General features: G+C 47.5%; 1 protein-coding gene across 2 annotated transcripts; it reads left to right on the forward strand.

Moving 5' to 3' along the window:
• The first annotated feature begins 394 nt into the window (after positions 1-394).
• Positions 395-21,756, forward strand: EIF4EBP1 (eukaryotic translation initiation factor 4E binding protein 1). 2 transcript variants are annotated; one of them, XR_013960190.1, is made up of 4 exons: positions 395-885; positions 16,298-16,477; positions 19,321-21,016; positions 21,245-21,756. XR_013960190.1 is itself a non-coding variant. In XM_080661372.1 (3 exons), exons 1-3 carry the CDS (start codon positions 741-743, stop codon positions 19,350-19,352), a joined length of 357 nt encoding a protein of 118 aa, XP_080517498.1. In that variant the 5' UTR covers positions 395-740; the 3' UTR covers positions 19,353-21,707. The 2 variants fall into 2 exon arrangements, 1 of the variants encoding a protein (XP_080517498.1); XM_080661372.1 differs by having other exon boundaries at positions 19,321-21,707.
• The last annotated feature ends 1,937 nt before the right edge of the window (positions 21,757-23,693 follow it).

Here is a 23,693-nt window from a genome sequence, read left to right on the forward strand (position 1 = left end):
TACAAGGAACCTTCTTTGATCAACTCTTACCCCTCCCCCTACTCCAGCCTCATGACTGTCCAATCCCACCCCGCTCCACCTCGTCCTACTAGTAGGTTTAGCCCAGCTAGGTGACTTGTTCACGTGTCCTTCTCCCACACTCTCCCCAATGCCTTGGAGCGAGCATTCTTGGCCATTTCTTCAAAGCCTGCCACAACGTGAATGCTCAATAAACAAAGGAGGGGTGAATGACCAGTCAATCCGACTTTCTCATCTGAGGAACTAAAGCATAAAACTAGGATGGTTGACGGGAACATCCGGCCTGAAACCCTCGTGCAAGTCTTCCCAGAAAGGCGCGGGTCGCCTAGGACCCGCGGCAGAGCGAGGAGACACGCCCCCGACCCAGCGAGGCACTAACCCAAGCAAGCCTCTCGACCCCCCACGCCCGTCCCCGCCAGTGTGGCCAGGACAGACCCAGGAGCGCAAGGGGCAGGAAAAAGGGGTTGTCGGGGCACGTGCGCGCAGGAGATGGTCAGTAGGGGGCCTCCCATTTTGGGACGCGGAGGAACCGACCTGCAAGGAGCCGCTCGGAGGCGGGAGGGGCGGCGGCAGAGCCCGGAACTACAAATCCCAGGGGCGGTGGAGAGAAAGAGGCGGAAGGGACGGCCTGGGGCGGGGCGGGGCGGGGCGGGGTGGGCTGGATCGAGGCTGCAGCAGCAGGAGGGCCACGTTCTGGCTGCCGGCACTACGCGCGGAAGACCATGTCCGGGGGCAGCAGCTGCAGCCAGACCCCAAGCCGGGCCATCCCCGCCACTCACCGGATAGTCCTCAGCGACGGCGTGCAGCTCCCCCCCGGGGACTACAGCACCACCCCCGGCGGCACGCTCTTCAGCACCACCCCGGGAGGTAGGCGCCGGCTCGCGGGGTCTGGGTGCGGGCGGGAGGAGGACTGGCCGAGCGGAGTTTGGGATCGACCACCGCCCATTGGACGGGCCAGCCGACCCAGGGGCGCGGGGGCTGGGAAACCAGGGTAAGGGGTTTCAGGGAAGCAGCGAGGGTCACCACAGGGAGCGAGCGGGTGGCCGCGTCCCGTTGCCTGCTCTCTGAGTGCGTCCTCCAGAGCCGGGATTGCAAACTGCCCCATTAGTTCCCTCCTTCTGGGAGATGGCTGAGCGCCCCCCACCCAGATAGGCACGCTTCCAGGATTGCCACTTGCCGAGGCGTGCTGCACCTTGTGGGTGTTGGGGGCAGTTCTTAGGCGTTGGGATCAGGGTGCCCACCGATCAAGGAGAGGACTGGCCTGGGGATTGGTTTTGGGGGGAGGTGGGGGTCCTCTGTTGGGATAAATGCCTCGTGTAGACTCTTTTTTCCTTCCCGAGGTTCCCCCGAGTTTTGCGTCGGGCAAGCACCCTCTGACGGAGGTTTGGGGCTGAGGGTGCTCGTCTGCTCCAGCAGCCTCGCCGCCACCTGTGGCAGATTGCCCACTTACGTGTGTGGGAACTCCGCCGAGGGACCTGGGGTACGGGCAGGGCTGTGCAGAAAAACACGTCCCTCCCTCCGGGGGGAGGGGGGACCCGTGTGACCTCCCTAAGAATGGATGAGGAAGAGGAAGCTGAGTTGGCACGGGTTGGTGCCAGCTTGGGCTGCCCTCCGGAGCCAGGCATTCCCTCCCAACCCCGGAGCCCCGGCGCAGAGGCGCTGATGAAACCTGCCCGCTTGTTTGCATAATGAAATCCTCCTCGTGGCTCACGTCCCTCCCATCCTCGTGTTGCCCTCACCTCTTTTGCCCTTCCTCCTCCTATACCCACCCTCTACTGTTCCTGCCCAAACTACTAGAAAACGGCCACAGATCCTGGCGCGGCGCTGAGACAAGGGTGCGGGTGGGGCGGGGTGCAGCCGCATCTGCCAGCGTTTGGAGCCACATGCTTATTTTTTCAGGCAGCTGTCCCTCCACCAGGGAGGTCTTGGGCTGTTTGATACAAAACATGCAAAGTTAGAATTGTTAGGGGATCTTAGATGTTCTTGTCCAGCCATGCCACCTTCTTCTACAGACCATGGCACCCAGGCCCTAAAGCTTAAGAACACGCGTCCGTTGTCCAATTTTACACCTTTTCCCAAGCTGAGCAAGAAATAGCAGCCAAGCATAGTGGGAAAGCTGTTCTCTCTCTCCTTTTAAAAATGACCCAGGAAAAGTTCCCAGGGACTCTTCCTGCCACTCTTGACTCAAATTTGCTTCCCGGCTGGCCTTTATGTCGTCCATGCTGCTCTGCTTTTTCTGTGTCCTGATGTGTCTTTCAGGACCTTGCCCAACAGTTTGGGGGATTTCCTCAAGTGAGGGCGTTCAGGGTGGACACCGAGGCAGGCCTGAAGGCTCAGGAGGCCCTTTATTGCCAGATGGGGAAAGATCAGAATGGAAGCAATACCCAGCAGTACTGTTTATAGGGAACTCTCCACTTCTACTTTGGACTGGGAAATGGGTGTTTTTTGGCACACCACAGCAAATCCTCCTTTCTTTGAGGGTCTTTAGTTGGGAGAGAGAGGACGAGGCTTCTGCATCAGAGTGTAACCAGGAGAAAGCTAGCAGTGCCAGGAGCCTAAAGACCAGTCTTTCTTGTCTGGGGTGTCCAGTGGCACAGGCACAACTCACAGTCCGTAACTGGAGAATCCTGGCTTGCCTCTGCCTCCGTTAGCCACGGTGTGAAATCTTCCTCCAAAACACACTTTACCCTAACCCTTTGCCAGGGCAGAGAAGCTTGAACTAATGAGAAAGGGTCATTCTGTTGCATGCTGTTTTCAGTCTTCCGGGCGCAGTTGAGTTACCGGGGACCTCATTTAAATGCAGATTCTGATTCTGTAGGTTCTGGGGTAGCCTCTGAGATTCTGCATTTCTAATTAGCTCCCAGTGATCGCTTTAAACACCACACTAAGCACAATAGTCCCTTACTTATCCATGGTTTCACTTATCTTGGTTTGTTATCCATGGTCCAAAAAGATTTAGTGGAAAATTCCAGAAATAAAAAAGTTTTAAATTGCACCTCATTCAGATCATGATGAAATTTTATGGCATCCTTCTCTGTCCCACCTGGGTAGTGAATCATCCCTTTGTCCAGCATATGCACGCTGAACATGCTATCCGCCTGTTAGTCACTTAGGGTTTGGTGCTATCCGTGGTTTCAGGCTTCACTAGAGGTCTTGGAATGTGTCCCCCCTCCCCCCCCCCCCCGGATAACGGGGGGCTACTGTACTCAGAAATTAGTAAAACATGATTTTTCACACCTTGGGGTCTGGCAAAAAAATTATTCTTCTATCCAGGTAAACTTCTCTTGAGGTCGGGTTTGGCATCAGTCTTTAAACCAGGGTCTGGAGAGTCTGCATGGGGGCCTGCACTCATTTACAGGAGATGCCAGGAGCTACTGAAGTAAGTGTCCAGCAGTCACTCTTGCTGAATATGGTACTGCAGTGTTTATCCCTGGAGGAAAAGGAGTAGCCATCTTCATTCCCGTGACTCCAATTTACTTTCCAGGGTCATTTATCACCACCATCAACACACACACACACACACACACACACACACACGAGCTGAGCCACTGATCTGAAGTTAAATGTCTGGAGAACGTAAGAGGAATTTGCTGAAGGGAGTGTCGTTTATGAATATTTGAGCCCATGGAGTCTTGAAAATCTCCAGAGCACCACAAACCAGCAGAATGTTTGGGATGGGTCAGAAACCTTCCTCTGTTCCACCCCTCCCTAATTCCCCTCCATGTTCCCAGTTCCATGTTAGACATTTGACCCCAAAGCCGACAGGGGGTTGCTTGGGTACTAGTCATACTTAAGTCCTATACCTGGATAAACTTCATCAGAGGTAAGCAGGTAGGGCTACAGGTGTTAATGACACCTTGTTTGGTTAGACACACTTGTGCCCGGGAAGCTTACCTTGGAGCAGCTCCCAAGTGTTCGGCTATGGAACAGAGTGCCGGGAAGAGGGGTAGGTCACTGGGCACTGAAGCTAGAGTACGGGTGTCCCGAGGCCTTAGTCACATAGAGGAGACTACATCTCACTATTAAGGACAGGTTAAAAGTAGTTGGACATTAAGGCAGTGAGGGAAATACAATAAGCCTCTTTTCTTTTTTAATTTATTTTTTCCATTGATTAAAATTTTTTTAAAAATTCTTTATTGTTGAAAGTATTACATGTCTCCTTTTCCCCCCATTGACCTCTCCCAGCCCGCTCCCGCCCTGCAGCACAGGATGGGCCTCTTTTCACACTGACCTGAGCTTCCTTTTAAAGCATTTAGAACATTCCACACTATGTCCTCATTAGAGACTTTGATGGGGTCTTAATTGTAGAGCACCCCAAACTCGCTCCGATACCCACGAACCTCCCTGTCTTTAAGACATTTACCACATCCAGAATTGAAATTAGTCTGACCTTAAGGGATTGGGTTTTTAGTTGAAGAAGATGAAGACATACTTGAAGTAGAATTATAAGCATCGAAGTTGTATCTGTAGAATGAAACAATTAGACAGATACCCCCAACCCTGTGACCAGTAGAACTTGTATGATACTCAGGTGAGAATTGCCCACTCAGAGCAGTCACCCTGGTAAGCCTCACATTCTGATAGTGCAGACGTAGCTGTTGGGTTTTAATTGCATTCAAAGGTTTACATATTTTTTTCAATATCCTCAAAAGTGGTGGGGCTTACTATTTGTAAGAGGAGTTTGATTTTCTTTTTCCTGGAAGAGCATAAAGTTTTACCAAATTTGGTGAAAGGGCCAGCAGGGTGGCGCCATCTTTATCTGTTGGTAGTGGGGCATTTTCTCGGAGGGGATTTTATTCAGTGTCCTTCCAGAGGAGGAGATAGGAAGGGGATTGTATTGAAAAAAGGATTGTTTCCCAAGGTGAAAGTTTTTAATGAAAGTGGTTTGTTTGTACACATAGATTCTTGCATGCTCAGACAAATGAAAAACGTGTTACTTTCTGGTCTTACCTAGATCCATGCCAGTGTTTTTTCTCCATTATGATTCATAATAAATGAATCATGTGTATTTGTTTACGTGTTTGTGCCCTAGGTTGGCCAGGGAGCTGTCTTTCAGAGCTGTCTTACTCATCTCTGTATCTCCACAAGTGAGTGCCAGGTCTGGTGTTTAGGATGTGAAGAGTTGAGAAGAAGCCTGGAATGAAACTATTCTCAGACCCTGGCCAGTGTTTGAGTGTTGTCATGTGCACCAAAGGGGCACCGGTTCAATTCCTGATCAGGGCACATACACAGGTTGCCACTTTGGTCCCTGGTCTGGGTATATGCCGGAGGCAACTGATCAATGTTTTTCTCTCACGTCAATGTTTCTCTCTCTCCCTCTCCCTCTCCCTTTTTCTCTCAAATCAATAAAAACGTTAAAAAAAAAAAAAAAAGAAAGCATTATCAGGGTAACCTAGTTTCTTTACCACCAGGCCTGGGTCTGAGCTGGCTTAATAATAACATTTACAGGGTATAATTGTTTATCTTGGGATGTCCAAGGGGCAGAAACTCTCTGAACTTTCCCACTTATTTCAGTGTTACAGATAATAGTATTCCTGATATTACTTTCCTCTGTTATTATTGAGGAGAAAGTAGAAGGAAGTGACTTTTTTATACTGAACAAGTTAGTTTTGGGGCCAGGGTCTCAGACACTGGAATTGACGCTCCTTATTTACATGTTTGCAGCCACCATCACTGACTAGGCAGGAGCAGATGACATCTGCCCATGGCATTTGGGTGCTGAAAGACATGGGCAGATGTCTTCTCAAAAGGGGCCTTGGAATCCAATGTCCCATGAAAGTTCATGAGAGGGCTCAGAGATCAGGCCCCGATTATCACCAGCTGCCCAGAGATACTTGTGTTGATGAGAATGGCCGTATCACTTGGCTATTGCTGTCTAACAAGCCATCACAAAGCTAGTAACTTCAACAGCATTCCTTGAGCATTCCTTGTTGATTTTGCCTACACTCTCATCTGGCTGCATACAGTTGGCAGCTGGGTTGCACTTGGCTAGACGGTCCAAGATGGCCTTACCCACATATCTGGGGTTTTGCTGGGGACACTAGGAAGGCTGGGAGCTCTCTGTTTCTTCTTCAAGAGTCTAACCTGACTTATTTAGTTGGCAGTTTTCAAGGTCTCTTAGGGCTCAGGCTTAGAAGTCACATAACATCACTTGCATTCTGTTGGTCAAAGCAAGATACAGGGCTAGCCCAGATTCAGGGAGAGGGGAGCCCTAGCCAGTTTGGCTCAGTGGATAGAGTGTCAGCCTGCCGACTGAAGGGTCCCAGGTAGGGGGTGTGCAGGAGGCAGCCAGTCAATGATTCTCTCTCATCATTGATGTTTCTATCTCTCTCTCCCCCTCTCCCTTCCTCTCTGAAATCAATAAAGATATATTTAAAAAAAAAGAAAAAGAGGGGGGAAATAACTGCCTTCGAATGAGGGAAGCCACGTGTGTGAATAGGGATGGGAGGAGTTATGGGGGCCACGTTTTCAGACCATTTTCCATAACAGCCAAAGCTCAGAAAATGGTCTTTGAGGGAACTTAACTGGCCAGCAGAGCCAAGGCCAGGGGTAGAAGCAAACCAGAATCATAAGCCCGTGAATCCGCTCTGGATTTAAGAACAGAGGACACCTTCCAGAAAACATTGAGTCATCGAGCCCGGCCCCATTTCCAAGGCCTTGTGTCCAGCTCCACAAAGCAAACCATACAGATGGGGCCATGATGCCAGGCTACTGGGCAATGCATTCCACTTCCTGTCGTGCCTCCCCTTACTCACCACTACCTTCTCTTTCCCCTTCAAGTGGCCGGGCTTTGGGGACCCTCTTCAGAGGAGCCCACACTTGCTCTGCCCTCCCATTTGAACATCCTTGATTTTCTGGCAATAGGATGGAGTTGAGTTTTTGAGCCCAGCAGTCTGAAAGTGGGTGGGAGTAAGAATACCAGGAGGTACAGGCGAGTTCCAAACTCCCTTTGGTTTCCTGGTGATACATGTAGTGTGGAAGTTAAGAACCAGGTCTCTTGCCGAAACTGGTGTGGCTCAGTGGATAGAGCGTCGGCCTGCGGACGGAAGGGTCCCGGGTTCGATTCCGGTCAAGGGCACGTACCTTGGTTGCGGGCACATCCCCAGTGGGGGGTGTGCAGGAGGCAGCTGATCGATGTTTCTCTCTCATCGATGTTTCTAGCTCTCTATCCCTCTCCCTTCCTCTCTGTAAAAAATCAATAAAATATATTTAAAAAAAAAAAAAAGAACCAGGTCTCTTGTCTTAAAGAGAGTGTGTGTGTGAAAACGAATTTCTCTTCTCAGCTCTTCAGAGTAAAAGGGTAAAGCCAGCCTATATTACTTTGCCAGAGCTGCCATAACAAAATACCACAAACTGGATAGCTTCAACAGTAGAAATGTATTTTCTCACTGTTTTGGAGGCTGGAAGTCCAAGATCAAAGTGCAGGCAGGGCTGGTTTCTCCTGAGACCCCTGTCCTTGGCTTGCAGACAGCCTCTCTCTTACCGCCTCTTAACATGGTTGTGGTTGTGGCCATGGTTTGTTCCTCTGCCGTGTCTCTCTCTCGCTTATGAGGACACCAGCATATTGAATTAATAGTATTCCTGCTATTACTTTCCTCTGTTATTATTGAGGAGAAAGTAGAAGGAAGTGACTTCCCAACCCAATGGCTTCCTTTTAACTGAATGGCCTCTTGAAAGACCTTATCTCCAAGTACATTGAGGGACTAGAGGTTGGGACTTCAACCTGTGAATTCAGGGGGACACGATTCACACACAAAACAAGACCCCTCCCCTTTCCATGTGTTTCTGTGTAACGAGGCATTTCAGAAGGGCACTCTCCCTGTTAGTAATAAATTTCTGGGGTCCCTTCACCCTGCTCTGTGCAGCATTTTGAAGTTTTGAGGGGAGTAAATAATTATTTTAGCTATTTTGTTCTGAAAAATATCTGTAAAAGCCTGTTCTTCCTGTTTAATTTTCAAATAAACTGGCCTTATTCCCTTCAAGGGAATTCCTTAGAAGAGAGGGACTAACCAAGGGGCCTTTGCCACTCGATGATCACCCCTAGTTGGTGTTCTTGGAGCTTCATGAGATGCCGGGCACCCGAGAAACACCTGGGTCTTGGTTGTCTTTGCAGAGCTGGTGGGGGCAGAGGTGAAGAAAGATCTTGCACTGAGCACACTATGCTTCTCTCACCAAGACTTTCTCCCTGGCAAGTCAGCTCCGCTTGCTAAACAGACCGCTCAGCCAGGAACACTGCCCAGACACTTGGGGTTCCTGCCTGGTGGTCATGGTGGTGGGCGATCCCTGGTAGACCCTGGCACGTCTGTGCCCTGGCCTCCAGGTTGATCCAGAGCTGGTGAGAGCTGAATTTAAAATTGCCCGGATTCTTTTGTTCTCAGGCTGCTGGCTTGCTTCTGAGCACAGGCATTCAAACCTCCCCTGACCTTGTTGTGAAATGCTCTCCCTTTCCCTGGAATGGGAACAGCAGTTCTAGGAATTCCATTCTTGTACTTTCGCTGGGCCTCATGTCCTGCTCGGGGGAAGAATGCTTCTGCCAGGGGAGGCCCAGGGGGAAGTGAGGGATGAGCTCGTCTCAATTTACAGGAGTCACATCCAGCAGCCTTTGGAACCCGTGCGGGTACTGTGGGGAGATGGAGGAGGAATTAAGGCAGGTCTGTCTCTCAGGGAACATTCTGTTCTGGCCAAACACTCAGAAGAAGTAAAAGTCTGAAGACTCCTGTAATTTTTCCAGTTGCCAGTGTGACTGCCTTGCTAACTTTAAACAGAGATTTGTGCTTAGGACTGGAGATAAGACAGGCTAGGCCTGCCTCTGGATGTCTGGGTGGCTGTGGGGAGCAGCCTTTCTAAGTCTCAGTTTCCTGTCTATGGGTTGAGGGTAATATATCTCCCCCTTTGGGGGACGCTGAGACCCAGCATGTCAGGCTGTGAGTGCAGGGTCTGGCCCACAGGCAGGCAGTGATGACTGATGGCGATAGCTGTAGTCACCTTACCTGAAAATCTTAGCATTCATTTATGCAATACTGTACTGGCTGCAGGGGCCATCAGTAAATGCTCCTCGGCCTCCAAGCAGCTGCTGGCCTGCTTGTGTGTGCTCTCCTCGTTGATTTTCTTTTCATAGCAATTGTGTGGTTTATTCTCACAAATGGCTTGTTCTCATAAAAGGAGTCAAGACATTCATTATCTTATTTCATCTTCATGATGCTCCTGTGAGGTATGGATTTTATTAGTAACCTCCTCTTAGAGCTGAGGAATGAATCTGCCCTCGGAGTCAAGGGGCTGGTACGTGGTGGGCCCAGGTCTGAGCCCAGAACTTCTGCCTCCAGGCCTCGTGCTGTTTGTACCACTTTAAGCACCTGCCAACAAGGAGATCCTAAAAATAAGTGGCAGCGTAACAGAGCTGGAACAGACCCTAGAGATTACCAATAAAGCCTGGCTCAGGGTTCATGCTTTAAAAATAGCTCCATGAGCCTAATCCACAACCCTTGTTTACAGGTGAGGAAACCAGACCCTGGGGGAATGTCTAAGTCACTATATACCTTCAAGCAAACTGTCCTCACCACCAAGAATGTCTTGGAAAACATACCGTTCTTGTATTTGGTGCACATCTGGAGTTTAAAGTCCCAAAAGACACTGGTTACCAAACATGCCAAAGCCAGTGGTGGTTCTCGAGGCATGTCTCTTTGGGCCCAGAAAGGATGGAGGAAGCCTTCCCCTCCCTCCCCACAGGTCTCTTTCCAGGGTTGTTTTCCTCTCCCTTGATTTGTCCCAGTTTTGACCGTCTATTGGTCCCTGGTGTGCATGGGACCAAATAAATGGTGAAATATGTCACCCACCTGAAGCCATACAGGTCATAATAGCTAGGGGGTTTGTGTCTGCCACTGTTCTAACCCACACAGTAACTCCCTGAAGTTGGCACTATCATCATCATCATCCCCATTCTACAGAAGAAGAAATTGAGGCACAAAGAGATTGAGTAATAACTTGCCCAGAGTGTTGAGAGCTACCAAATAGGAGAGCTGGGTTTCTAACCACCAGGCTGTAGGAAGAGCAGCAAGTATTCATCCTGAGATGTTGCCCCCACCCCCTCTCTCTATGGGGCAGGGAACTCCTGCAGCCACTGAACTTGTATTTCCCCCACACAGGCTTATACAGTGATTCACTTAAAAAGCCTTTCAGTTAGAAAATAGCCTCAGTTCTTCTCTACAGGCAGTTCAAGACCAAACCTTGAACTCTGCCCTCCCCCGAACCCCTATCCCCAACAGGATCCCAGCTACACCAATTTGAAACATGCTTTGAAATGTGGGGAATCCACTTCTGTCCTCCTGCCCTGCTGGGGACAATGTTCTGGGTCCCCCTGCTCTGCACCTCCAGTCTCTCCAGTCTAGGTTATCCCCTGTCCACCTCCCCTATTGCCCCCTCACTTTGGGGCAGGGCAGAATTGTTGGTTGTTTGGGGTGACATGGATGTTTCTCTGGCTCAGGCTGCCTGGAAGCTGGAAGACAGGGCTGATGGGGGGCTTGGTATCTCTGTCCCCACTGGCACACACAGGGTAGATCTCTCCTCTCTCCCTCTGTGATCCACACACACACCTCTGTTTTTAGACTTCACAGTTGACTGTATTCATTTGTTTACAGTCTTTCTCTGACTAAATTATGAGTGTCTGAGGTCAAGAAGCTCGTACTAGAGCTAACTTGCTTATATCCCTAGCGCCTAGCATGGTGCTGGTACAGAGGGCTTCTGTGGGTAATAAATGCACTCCTACTTTTGGGACGTAGGATTGAACAACGATTGATAATGTGTAGGTGAGGGTTAACGCTTGTCCCTGGGTTACATAGTCCCCATCCTTGAATACAGGATGTGGGGATCGAGTGTAGCGTGGACCAGTACACACCAGCACAGAGAGGTGCAAGAGGGTGAGCTCACCATGCCACTTCTCCAGCCCTGCAGAAGCCCCCCTGGGCTTTTGGGAGGAGTCTACCTATTTTAATCCTCACCAGAGGATATATTTTCAATTGATTTCTTTAGAGAGAGTGGAGGGAGTAAGGAGGGGGAGGAGAGAGAGGAACATCGAAGTGAGAGAGATACATCAATTGGTTGCCTCCCGCATGCACCCCAACCAGAAATCAAGCCTGCAACCCAGGTATGTGCCCTTGACTGGGAATCAAACCCAAAGAGTCCGAGGGCCGTCACTCTAACCAACAAGCCAAACTGGCCAGGACTAACCAAAAAAGTGTTAACTTGACTTACTAGAAAAGGAAATTCAGACCCTATATCCTTATTTGTTTGCTTATTGTCCTTGTATCCTTATTAGAATTTTGTATTTTTAAAAAATGCTCACTGTAAAAGATGTTCAGTTGTTTGTGTTGGGTTTTTATTTTTGCTTTAATCCTTATCTTACCCCCGAGAGGTAGCCAAACACAAACCACATATAGTTAGTTCTGTGACTCTTCTTCATACAGTATATTGTGAACAATGTACACTTTTCTTCTTCCAAACAGCAGCTTCACAGACAGCATTGCACTGTAGGTCTGTTCCATGATTTATTTAACCTGTTCTTTAGTTTTAAAAAAAAATTAAAGTTTTTTTGTTTGTTTGTGTGTGTGTGTGTGTGTGTATAATTATACTAGAGGCCCAGTGCACAAAATTCGTGCATGGGTAGGGTCCCTAGTAGCTGCCGGCTGAGGAATCCTCCCTTCCCCCACCCCTTGCCACCAGCCCCGCTCCCTGGTTGAACTCCCTGTTGAGGGGACAATTTGCATATTAGGCTTTTATTATATAGGATTATTCTGTCTACTTTTGTATATGCTTGATTTTTTCATAATAAAAGTATTTTAAAGTTACTGTATGTAAATAGTTAAAACTCAAAAGTACTAAAAGGCTTCTAACAAAACAGCAACCTCTTGCCTCTCCCACCCCCATCTCACCCTTCAGAAACAACTAACAACATTTTTCAGCTCTTTCATCGATTGACTTGCTTTTTTGATAGATGATAATTTATTGGCATGTATACACCACCCTTTCTCTCCTCCCATTCTCCCAATATAATTATAGCACAAAATTTTAAAAACACATATTCATAACTTTTATTGCTATGACTCCATGAGCCAAGTATGGAGTTTCTATTTTTTAAAACTTAAAAAAAATTGCTTCATTTAAAAATGTGCTCAGTTTTGCCTGGCTGGCATGGCTCAGTGGTTCTGTGTCGACCTATGAACCAAGAGGTCAAGATTCGATTCCTGGTCAGGGCACATGCCCAAGTTGTGGGTTCAATCCCCAGTGTGGGGAGTGCAGGAGGCAGCCAATCAATAATTATCTCTCATCATTGACATTTCTCTCTCTTTCTCTCTCCATCTCTGAAATCAATCAATAAATATATATATATATATATATATATATATATATATATATATATTTAAAAATAATAACAATAAATAAATAAAAATATGCTTAGTTTTTAGTCAATAAATCTTCCCATGCCCTCTAGCACCTCTTTATTTAAAAAATATTTTTTATTGATTACAGAGAGGAAGGGTGAGAGAGATAGAAACATCAATGATGAGAATCATTGATCGGCTGCCTCCTGCACGCCCCCGACTGGGGATCGAGCCTACAACCCAAGCATGTGCCCTTGACTGGGAATCAAACCAGGGACCTTTCAGTCTGCAGGCCAACGCTCTATCCACTGAGCCAAACCAGCCAGGGCTCTAGCACCTCTTATTATGGCTTTACACACACAGTCAGACTTCTCAATTTATGAGTCCATTTTTTTTCCCTTTTTTTCAAACTAATTCAGTTTGGCTTCTCTGAACCTGCCACACAGCTATGGACATAGGATTCCCAGAAGCCTCTCATCTTTCTCTAATTTTGAAAGAATACATCCTCCTATCGCTTTCTGAAAATATCTCTATTCTACTTTACTTGATTAGTTGTTTGCTGGGTATAAAACGCAGTCAAAATGAATTTTCCCTCAAACTTGACACAATGGCAAGCTTCCAGTGTTGCCATTAAAATTTTTGTGCCATTCTTATTCCCAGTCCTTGTGTGCATCTGTGTTTTTTCCCCTCTTCCTGCAAGATTTTAGGATTTTCTCTTTATCCTTAGTATTGTGAAATATTATGATGAATAGTAATTAGTGTTTTTAATTAATTGTACTGGATACTCAATGGGCATTTCATTCAGGAAATTCAGGAAAACCCTCTTTTAATTCAGGAAAATTCTCTTTTTTTCTATTTAAGTAAACTCCTTTTATCAGTTTCTTCTCTCTTTCCTGACTTCCTATTATCCAATATTGAATCTCTAATTTATCTTTTTGCCTATTCATCTGTCTTTCTGTTCTTTAAAATCTTCTGCTTCCTATATTGTTTCCTCCTATTAATTTATCCAGATCTTTCTTTCAATGTTGTAAGTTTTTGTCAGAAATGTGTGGAGGCATTTGGCGGTTTATATTTCAGAGTAAAATGCTCAAGAGCTGACTGGAAGCCCCTTGAGCTTTCTGGAGACTGGTGGCCAGCTGAGGTTTTTTTCCCCTGGGGAACCCCCTCTCCAGATCTGTTTCTGTAGGGCTTTATCTTTACTCATTATCCTGAAGCAGGGGAGGGGATTTGAGGCTCACCATTCAGAAAGTCACCTTTAACTTAATTTCCCCTCCCTCCTGGGGTGAGGAGCACATGGCAGCCCTGCCTGTTATCGGCCCCCATTCCCTTTCCCATTATGCTTCTAATCCCTAAACCTCCCTGGGGTTATCTTCACGTTATAACCCCCACCTCTGCATTTAGGTGCCACCTTTTCCCCTCTGTTAGAACCACTCCTCCATTCACCTTCTGTCTTTATATATTGTGATTTGGGAATAGTTGGAGCCTCACTTGCATCCAAGTTGGAGCCTGTGCTTCTGTTTCTTAGTGTTTTACATGACTTTTGAGAGGAGCAGCAAGAAAACTGCTGGGCTCTGCCATCTTGAAGCCTGTTAGATCCTCAAAAACTCTTGTTTGGCCAAAACCGGTTTGGCTCAGTGGATAGAGCGTCGGCCTGAGGACTGGGAGGTCCCGGGTTCGATTCCGGTCAAGGGCATGTAACTTGGTTGCGGGCACATCCCCAGTAGGGGGTGTGCAAGAGGCAGCTGATCGATGTTTCTCTCTCATCGATGTTTCTGACTATCTATCCCTCTTCCTTCCTCTCTGTAAAAAATCAATAAAATATATTTAAAAACAAACAAACAAAAAAACAACAACTCTTGTTTGTAGAAACCTAGTGGAGTTGGGTCATATTCCCAAATATGGAGAGAGGAAGTAGGCCCTTGGCTAAAGAGGGTTGTATGGAGACCACCTGGTGTGATATCCACACTCCCCAGGAGACCTCACCTGACAGCACCCTCCAGCACTGCTGCTCAGCACCTCGCAGGGACCTTGGCATCCCCTCTGGTGTCCATTTCCTGTCCCTAAATGCAGGCCAAGTCCCCAGCACCAGGAGGCCACAGCAGCCTTCCAGCCAAGAGTTCCTATTTTTGACAATATGGAACTGTGTGTGTGTTTTTACGTTTTTCTCATCTCTGGGAGGTGTAGGGAATTTCCAGAAGATCACTGTTAACTGAAGCTGTATAGCGGTGAATCCCATGAAGGGATGGAAGGAAAAAGGCTTAACAAGCCCAAGAGCTTCGTAGGAAACATTTCCACCACATTGATCTGTAGCTTCCGTTCCTCGTCCTTCCCAACTGAATCAGAGGTGGCTTTGTGGTCTCTCTCCCTCCCCCACCTGGTGCCTTGTCAGCGGCCTTTCTGGACACCACCGTTTACCCTCTGCAGCTAAAATGCCCCCGTGGTGGTTGTCTTAGATGCCTCTGCCATCACTTAGTTTATGGATTTTATTAGCATAAATGAGGGTTTGGCAAAAGTAGGTTTACAGTTGTGAGTACGTGAAACAGAGTTCATTCATGTATTGTCTTTTTATTAATTATTGTATTATTTTCCATACAAACAACTGTAAACCTACTTTTGCCCCACCTTGTAGTAAATTATATCCTGTTATGTATTAAAAGGAAATTTGATACCACCACTATATATGGAAAACCAGATTCGCTTGCCATTAATAGAAAGTAACTATAAAAAGAAATACAATGACAACAAGACAGTTTTAAATTCTAGCTGGATTCCCCTGCCTGTGGAAGGCTTTGAACCTGAGGCCTGCTCTTGGTTGAAAAGGGAGCAATCGGCAAATGTTAGTGAGCTGTTATATTACTTCAGAGGTGATCAGGAATAACCGCTCACTGTTCACTGTCATTTGATGGACCCTGAGTCCTGTACTTTAGAAAACACCCCTTTTTAAGTATCACAGGATGGTTCCAATGTGTTGTTTTAGGATAGTGAGTAATTCCATAAGACTTGGTCCCCACCCTAGGGTGACACTTGTGAAAGGAGAACAAAAAGAAAATGAATGGAATTCAGACCATCTACAAACCTTGAAGTGCGGTGACGCCTCAGAGCAATGGATAAACCAGTGCCAGGGACAGAGCAGGATGGCACGGGGCGGTGGACTTAACCGGAGACCCTTTTGTGGGCAGGTGGAACCTCTGAGTCACTCATCTCCACAAAGTCCAGGCAGGGATGTTCTCATTTTTACCAGCTGGGGGATGACTTAGTTTTTTTGTCTACACATTTGTAAAATGGAGTGAAAGATTCTGGATACCCCATGAGGGTGCTATAAGGATGGAATTGAAAAGTGAGTAAAAAAACATACCTTTACCGCTGTGGGACATGATTGTCCAAGTACTAACGCTGAGCTCCAGTTAGGTCGGTGAATTGGTGTGCTTTAAGGAGTAAGCACAGGGTGTGCCAGGCTCTGAGCGGAGAAAGGATTCAGTCGGTGGCCAGTGGGCCCCTTCTTCCCTCAGAGTAACGGGGAATCAGGGCAGTTTGGTGGCAGCAGAGTCCTACGCACCTGAATAAGTCTCGTTCCACCTTTTATAGGTCTGTCTTTTTTTAAAATATTTTTAAAATTTTACTTTTAGAGAGAGAGAAAGGAAGGAAGAGAATGAGAAACATCAATCGGCTGCCTCTTGCATACCTGCTACCGGGGATCAAGCCCACAACCCATGCATATGCCCTGGCGGGAATCAAACCAGCATCCTTTCGGTACACAGGATGCCACTCAACCAACTAGCCAGGGCTATAGGCCAGGCTTTTACAGGAAAACCTGCTGCCTGTGCTGCGCCATGCCTCAGAGACGTGGAAAAATTAGCAGGCAGGGGGTTCAAAGTGGCTCTACCAGTGTCCCTGTTCCCTTCCAGGTACCAGGATCATCTATGACCGGAAGTTCCTGATGGAGTGCCGGAATTCACCTGTGACCAAAACACCCCCACGGGACCTGCCCACCATTCCGGGGGTCACTAGTCCTGTAAGTGACGAGCCCCCCACTGAAGCCAGCCAGAACCACCTGCAGAACAGCCCTGAAGATAAGCCAGCAGGCGGTGAGTGGCCGGGCTTGACCAGGGTCTTCTTTGGGATGGGAATGTATGTGGCCTGAGAGTCCTAGCCACTAAGGGGCGTTCCAGGGAGGGACTGATGGTGACTCTCTCACCTGTGGAGCAGCTCAGAGTCCAGAGGGAGGCGGCTAAGGGTTGGGGGAATGGTGGGAGAACTTTCATCAGTACCAACTTTCCCCATGAAAGGGGCCCAAGAACCACAGAAAAGATGATTTGGCCTCACCGGGTAATCTAAGTGGAGAGATTGATTGAGATGGAAGAGGCCCCACATAGCAACTTTCCTAAGTGTGCCCCTTTATATAATTGTTCCTAAAACTATACCTTGTATCCGCAACACTAGAAACATATCCACGATATTCATGTGCAGGAGACAACTTTTCAAAGACATGGTGTACTTGACCTCCAGGAAGTTACATATCTACAGGCTCAGAAAGGCATTCAGGATGCCTTCTGTCAGGGTGTCATCCAGATTCTTGATGAATAGTAGAAATGCAACTAGTTATTTGCAGGTTTGCCATGGGGTCTCTAAGCCCTTCTGATCTCCTTCGTCCCAAGTCATCAGAACAGCCCCCCGGGCAGAGGTGTGTGTGAATGTAATCTTTGTGGCACCGTGACTGGCTCATCAGCGTGTCTGAGCTCTCCCACTATGGGAGGATACAGTGTAAGCACTTGCAGACAAACCGAGTCAGCCTGGAACTCGCTGGCCCTTCACCCGGAAGGCAGTACACCAGGCCAGACAGGAAGCAGCTGAGACCTCGGGCTGGGCTGGCTCTGCTGACAGCAGCAGAATCCATCTACCAGGAGCCTGCAGGACATGAATCATAATTACCTTGGGAACCCCACAGCCAGGAGACAGTTGCCTTGCCTTTCAGGCTTGGAGAGCAGTGGAAGGGTGGGAAGAGACACAGAGCAATAAGGACGGCACCGCGTAGCGGGGTTTCCTGCGGTGTGTTAAAGGATGGAGAGAAGGATGAACAGATTCACGTGGCTGTTGGCACGGTGCCTTCTACCCCTACTTTTTTGCTGCCAATCAAAGACTGGAAGTTGAGGGTGGAAGTGCAACTCCTGAAATTTTTCTAAAAAATATTTTTATTGATTTCAGAGAGAAAAGAAGAGGGAGAGAGAGATAGAAACATCAATGATGAGAGAGAATCACTGATCGGCTGCCTCCTGCACACCCCACACTGGGGATCGAGCCCACAACCTGGGCATGTGCCCTGACCAGGAATTGAACCTTGACCTCCTGGTTCATAGGTCGACGCTAAACCACGGAGCCATGCCAGCTGGGCACTTCTGAAATTGTTAAGTCGCCAATACCTGAAGGCTGTCCCTTGTCCCCACTTGCATACTCTCTTACTTCCCAGTTTGTAGAGCTGCTCTGGCCATAACAAATGCAGGGTTGGCCCAGTGGTGCCCCAGGCAGGAACCTTACCCACAATAATAACCTAGTAGTTTCTCACAGTTGTGACGGGGTGTGATGGTAAGGGAGGGGAGGCCAGTTGTATCTCTGTGGGGCTAGAGCAGGCATCTTACTATGTAGAACCTTGGGCCTTGCCCAGGAGATGCTGAATGAGGCAGTTCCATTCAAAAGAAAACCTGCAGCATGAATGCCTTGGAAATTTTAGTGGAAACGGAAGTGAGGGCAGTGAGTGGCTGAATTATTGCAGGGTCAGGCTATTCCATGGGCAATCAGAGTATGCTGAGTAGGTTTTGGTATCATTTTCTCAACTAAAAGTTGGGACACGTGCTCCAAAAAGCTCTATGGAATAATTAAGGACTATTTTTCTATGAAATTGTATTTATGTCAATTCACAAGTAATCATTCATTCTTATAAAAAATAATAAAAAGTATACAAAATTCAGGACTATCACCTCTCCTATGGGAGACCTGGCCTCTGTGCTTTGGGGATTGGGGAAGAGAGCACAGCTGGACAGGGCACCTTCAGATCGATGTTTCCAGGAATACCTAGTGTAGTCCTGCCTTCCCTCCATTCTCCTTGGCAACATAAATCTGGCCTCTGCTCTTCTTGGAGGAACACCAGAATGAAAAGATAACACATCTCCCTGGCTTCTAAAATGTCAGTTCTAGTGGTTGAGCGTTGACCTAGGAACCAGGAGGTCACGGTTCGATTCCCAGTCAGGCTGTGCCTGGGTTGCAGGCTTAATCCCCAGTGGTAGTGTGTAGGAGGCAGCCGATTGATTTGTGGTTCTCTCTCATCATTGACGTTTCTCTCTCTCCCTTTCCTTTCCTCTCTGAAATCAATAAAAATATATTTTGAAAAATAAAAATAGCCCTAGCTGGTTTGGCCGAGTGGATAGAGCGTCGGCCTGCAGACTGAAGGGTCCCGGGTTCGATTCCGGTCGAGGGCATATGCCCAGGTTGCGGGCTCAATCCCCAGTAGGGGGTGTGCAGAAGGCAGCTGAACAATGATTCTCTCTCATCATTGATGTTTCTGTCTCTCTCCCTCTCCCTTCCTCTCTGAAACCAATAAAAATATATTTTTAAAAAATAAATAAAACAGCCCTGGCCGGTTTGGCTCAGTGGATAGAGCGTCGGCCTGCGGACTGAAAGGTCCCATGTTCGATTCTGGTCAAGGTCACGTACCGTGGTTGCGGGCACATCCCCAGTGTGGGGTGTGCAGGAGGCAGCTAATCGATGTTACCCTCTCATTGATGTTTCTGACTCTCTATCCCTCTCCCTTCCTCTGTAAAAAATCAATAAAATATATTTAAAAAAAATAAATAAATAAATAAATAAATAAATAAAACAAATGTCAGTTCTAACAATCACCATTTCTCACCTGGCCCTCTGTCCTTTCTCTCACCAGGTGAAGAGTCACAGTTTGAGATGGACATTTAAAGGACCAGCCATCAGATCGAGCAATGCCTCTGGGCCTCTCTGGCCCTTCTCCGGAGAAGAGTCACACCGCCAGTTATCATCCTGGGCAGGCATTGGGTGTGGGGTCGACCACCCCAGTCCTCTGCTCCCTCAGTCAGGGCACCAGTCCCCCCTTCCTCTTGGTGAACACCAGCAGATACCTCTTTGTGCCTCCATTCATGCAAGGGCTGGCACCCCAAGGGGAGTGACTCTCAAGAGCACACACCCCGCAGCCTGGGGCCAGGAAGTGGACTTGGAGGAGCCCTTCTGAATGACCAACCGGCTCTCTTCCTCTGAGGGCACACTCCCCTTCCTTCAGTTGGTGTGCTTGGGGAAGTCCCCCTCCCCTACTTCCTCAGCAGAGGAAATAAAAGCCACCTTTGCCCTTGGGCCAAAACTTGGCCCCTGTCTGAGCTTTTTTCTACTCCATGGGGATAGCAAACACCAACTACTCTGCACAGTGCATGTAAAGCACTTTCCTGTGCGTTATCTCATTCAATCCTCATGCTGATCTGTGATGGAAGTAGAGCAAGTGTCATCCTCATTTTACAGCTCGGAAGTCAAAATCCCACACTAGTAAATGAGAGATGGGACTGGGTTTGAACTGTGCTACTCTCCATCTCTTGTTTTTCAGTGGTGGGTGCCACCTCTTTTCTGGGTTTTGTTTCCTAAGCCTGGCAAGTGACCTAGCACCTTCACTCTGTGCTTTATTCATGCAAGAATCAAAGGGAAGAGCCTGAGCCTTGGCCAGCGTAGAGCCTCTTTAATCCATGTGCCCTGATATTTGTTGAGTGATCCCTTTGTGTGAGCTGCCATTAGGGATACAAACATGAGACAAGCTCGCTCTCTCTCTTTTTTTTCACAAGCTCTCTGCTTTACCATTTCATTGAAGCATACGATTTACCCATTAAGAAAAGTAGCACGAAAGAGATTATATAAGATTAGTTACCAGCAAGTGGTCCATGCAAATGGAGGTGACATTACAGTTGGTCCTGAGAAAGAGCGGGCTGGGCAGAGGCAGGGGCCCAGTGTTTCCGGGATCAGGTGGTCTTATGGATTCAGGGTGTGCAAGGACAGGACATCAAGTTGCTGCGTTGGCCAGAGCAGGCAGTTTATGTGAGTGGAGATGGCTTTTATAAATGTCCAAAAAAGGCCAGATCTCTAAGGGCCTTGAATGCCAAGCAGACATGGAGGAGCCCTTCTGAATGATCTGGCTCTGTAAGCACTTTCCTAGACATCTCATTTTCGATTCTCATGCTGATCCCGTGACAAGTAGAGCAAGTGTCATCCTCATTTTACAGCTTAGAAGACCAGCGCAGAAGTTGAAGTGATACACTAGTAAATGAGAGATGGGACTGGGTTTGAACTGGGTCTTTGCTGAGAAATAAGGTGTTTCTCATCATAGGCTGGGGGGTGATGGCCTCTGACCAAGTGGCAGTGACTGACATGGACTTGACAAGCTCTGTGCTCGTAGCACCGGTCAATCTGCTGTTTGGGGAGAAGCAGGCCTTAGTGGCCAAGTCCCTGGCCTGGCCTTTTCTGTAGCTGAGTTGGAGTCCCCATCCTGCAGCTGGAATCCACGTGCCCGGTGATGGTATGTGGAAGGACCTAGCCACAGTGGTCTGTTGACTCTAGGCACACAGCATGCCCTTTTAATTTTTTTTTTTTTTAATATATTTTATTGATATTTTACAGAGAGGAAGGGAGAGGGATAGAGAGCTAGAAACATCGATGAGAGAGAAACATCGATCAGCTGCCTCCTGCACACCCCCCACTGGAGATGTGCCCGCAACCAAGGTACATGCCCTTGACCGGAATCGAACCCGGGACCCTTCAGTCCGCAGGCCGACGCTCTATCCACTGAGCCAAACCAGTTTCGGCCCTTTTAATTTTTTTAAAATATATTTTATTGATTTTTTACAGAGAGGAAGGGAGAGGGATAGAGAATTAGAAATATCGATCAGCTACCTCCTGCACACCCCCTACTGGGCATGTGCCTGCAACCAAGGTACATGCCCTTGACCGGAATCGAACCTGGGACCCTTCAGTCTGCAGGCCAACGCTCTATCCACTGAGCCAAACCGTTTAGGGCAGCATACCCTTTTTATATAAAAAGAAAATGAAACCATGAAGAGACCACCACCATCAGAGCAAAGAACAACTAAAGCTCCAACTAGGATCAAATGAGATCTGATCAGCCTTCCCAATCCCTTAGCTTTTCATTGAAAGCACCTTACTCTCTCCCCTCCTGACCAACCAGAGGTCTTGCCCACAAGTCCGCATGATCAGATCCATCCCTCTTCTTCTAGGTGCTATATTTCAGGATCCAAGAGATGTAAAAAAAAAAAAAAAAATCAGCTTCTCTAACAATAAGAAAATTGTTCACAAGTTGTGTATCTTTCTCATTGATTGAAAGTATCCTCCAAGAAACCCAGGTATTTCTTGAGCATTATTCTGGTTGGATCATGTGGAATAACAAAGACCTATGACACAGTCCTTGTCCTTGAGAAAGTTAAAATCTTGGAGAGATAAGGCTCCTGTGGTCCAGTGTAACATCCCAGTGTATGGAGTCTTAAAGGTTCTCTAGAGATACTCTAGAAAACCATCACAGTTTGGCCTGCTCACCCGCTAGCATCAGTGAAAGCCCTGTTTGCAGTCAGGAAACCCAGTTTGTGGGACAGAGCCACATGCGATGAACCAGGAAATAGAAGTGTTTTAAGCTATGCTGTGTGCTCCCAAGGAGCTTACCACCTGATCTGGAGATGAGAGGTTCTATGAATAGTAAAAGGACACCCAGAAATGTCATAAGACAATATGTGATTGTCCGAGGCTATGAGGCTGTGTTGATGCCACGAGTTAAGAAAATCAGATTCTGGCAGGATTTTAATTTGTGGAGCGCCTTCCTGGATCATGAATGGCCTGAGGTACAGGGGCCAGAAGAGTAGTTTAGCTAGAGGAATGTCAAAGCTGTTGGGTTTTCCATACATAAATGAAGAGGCTGAACCAGGTTGGTGGAAATGGTAATAGACTACTTTGGAAAAGGAGGTTTAACAGCACTTGGTGAGGTAGGAGGAGAGATGTGTCAGAGATTTCTGGTCTGTGAGTCTCAGAAAACAGGTCAGAAAGAAATGCCAATTTGGGAGCTGCACAGAGTAAATAGTAAGAAGGCCAAAAACAAACTTTGGGGAATGCTCCCAGTGAGCATGAGTGGCAAAATAGGACCTGAACTTCCAGTAATTTTCCAACCTCCACACTACTGTTGGCACAGCTGTGGGCATCCCTCCAGCTCCCAGGTAGTCAGGTGAGGTATGGAGGAAGCCATCTTTTTACTGGCACCCTTTAGTATGATATTCATCATTGTTGAAACAACTCAAAGAAAGCTCAAGGACAGGTAGCCAACCAAGAAATCCCAAGGCCTGAAACCAGTACTTCAGGAAGACCTGGGTTCTTTTTTTTTTAAATATATTTTATTGATTTTTTACAGAGAGGAAGGAAGAGGGATAGTCAGAAACATCGATGAGAGAGAAACATCGATCAGCTGCCTCTTGCAGCTGGGGATGTGCCCGCAACCAAGTTACATGCCCTTGACCGGAATTGAACCTGGGACCTTTCAGTCCGCAGGCTGATGCTCTATCCACTGAGCCAAACCGGTTTTGGCAAGACCTGGGTTCTTTAAAAGACTCAGCAAGTGATCTTTTCCAGATATACCCAACCTCATTCTGATTTAACAAGCCTTTGTTAAACCTCTTATCCACATCCAGCATGATGCTAGATCTTAAGGCAATACATGAAAATTTTAGGACAAACACCTGAGAAAAAATAATCCCCGGAGGCATGATTAAGTGCAAATAAGTGGAGTGAGAGAGTGACAGATCAACAGGAGAGGAGCAGTTAAAGAGTGCAAAGGATATGGAGGCTGTAGGGGAAACTGCCTGAGCAAAGGTGTGCTGTCTGGAATGAATATAGTGTGTGAGACTGAAGTGTGCTGGGTAGCCCAAGGTAAATTCAGATACCATAGGTTTAGGTTATTGAAACAAAGCATTGGTTGAATGAATGCCTTCTGTATTCTGGAGCTTTACTACCATCTTATTTATGGCCACCATCACTTAAAGTAGGTGTTTTTACTCCTGTGTTATACATGTCCATGGTCAGTGTATATCAGAATTAGGATTCCAGCTTCTATCTGTCCAATATGAAAGCCCATCCTCATTATACCACATAGGTTGGAACTGAGATTTGGGCTGTTTGGATTCTGAGCTGTAGGCAACTAGGATGTTGGTTGGAGGTATTAGAGCAAGGCAGTAATAGATTAGGGTTAAGGTA

The sequence above is a fragment of the Plecotus auritus genome (genome assembly GCF_963455305.1).
Source record: "Plecotus auritus genome assembly, chromosome: 3".
Classification (NCBI taxonomy): Eukaryota; Metazoa; Chordata; class Mammalia; order Chiroptera; family Vespertilionidae; genus Plecotus; species Plecotus auritus.

Bases quoted from the DNA above. Each gene is read 5' to 3' on its own strand.
- EIF4EBP1 (XM_080661372.1), top strand. From the start codon at position 741: ATGTCCGGGGGCAGCAGCTGCAGCCAGACCCCAAGCCGGGCCATCCCC. The intron at 886-16,297 runs GTAGGCGCCGGC...GTTCCCTTCCAG, and splicing joins CTTCAGCACCACCCCGGGAG to GTACCAGGATCATCTATGAC. The intron at 16,478-19,320 runs GTGAGTGGCCGG...TTCTCTCACCAG, and splicing joins TGAAGATAAGCCAGCAGGCG to GTGAAGAGTCACAGTTTGAG.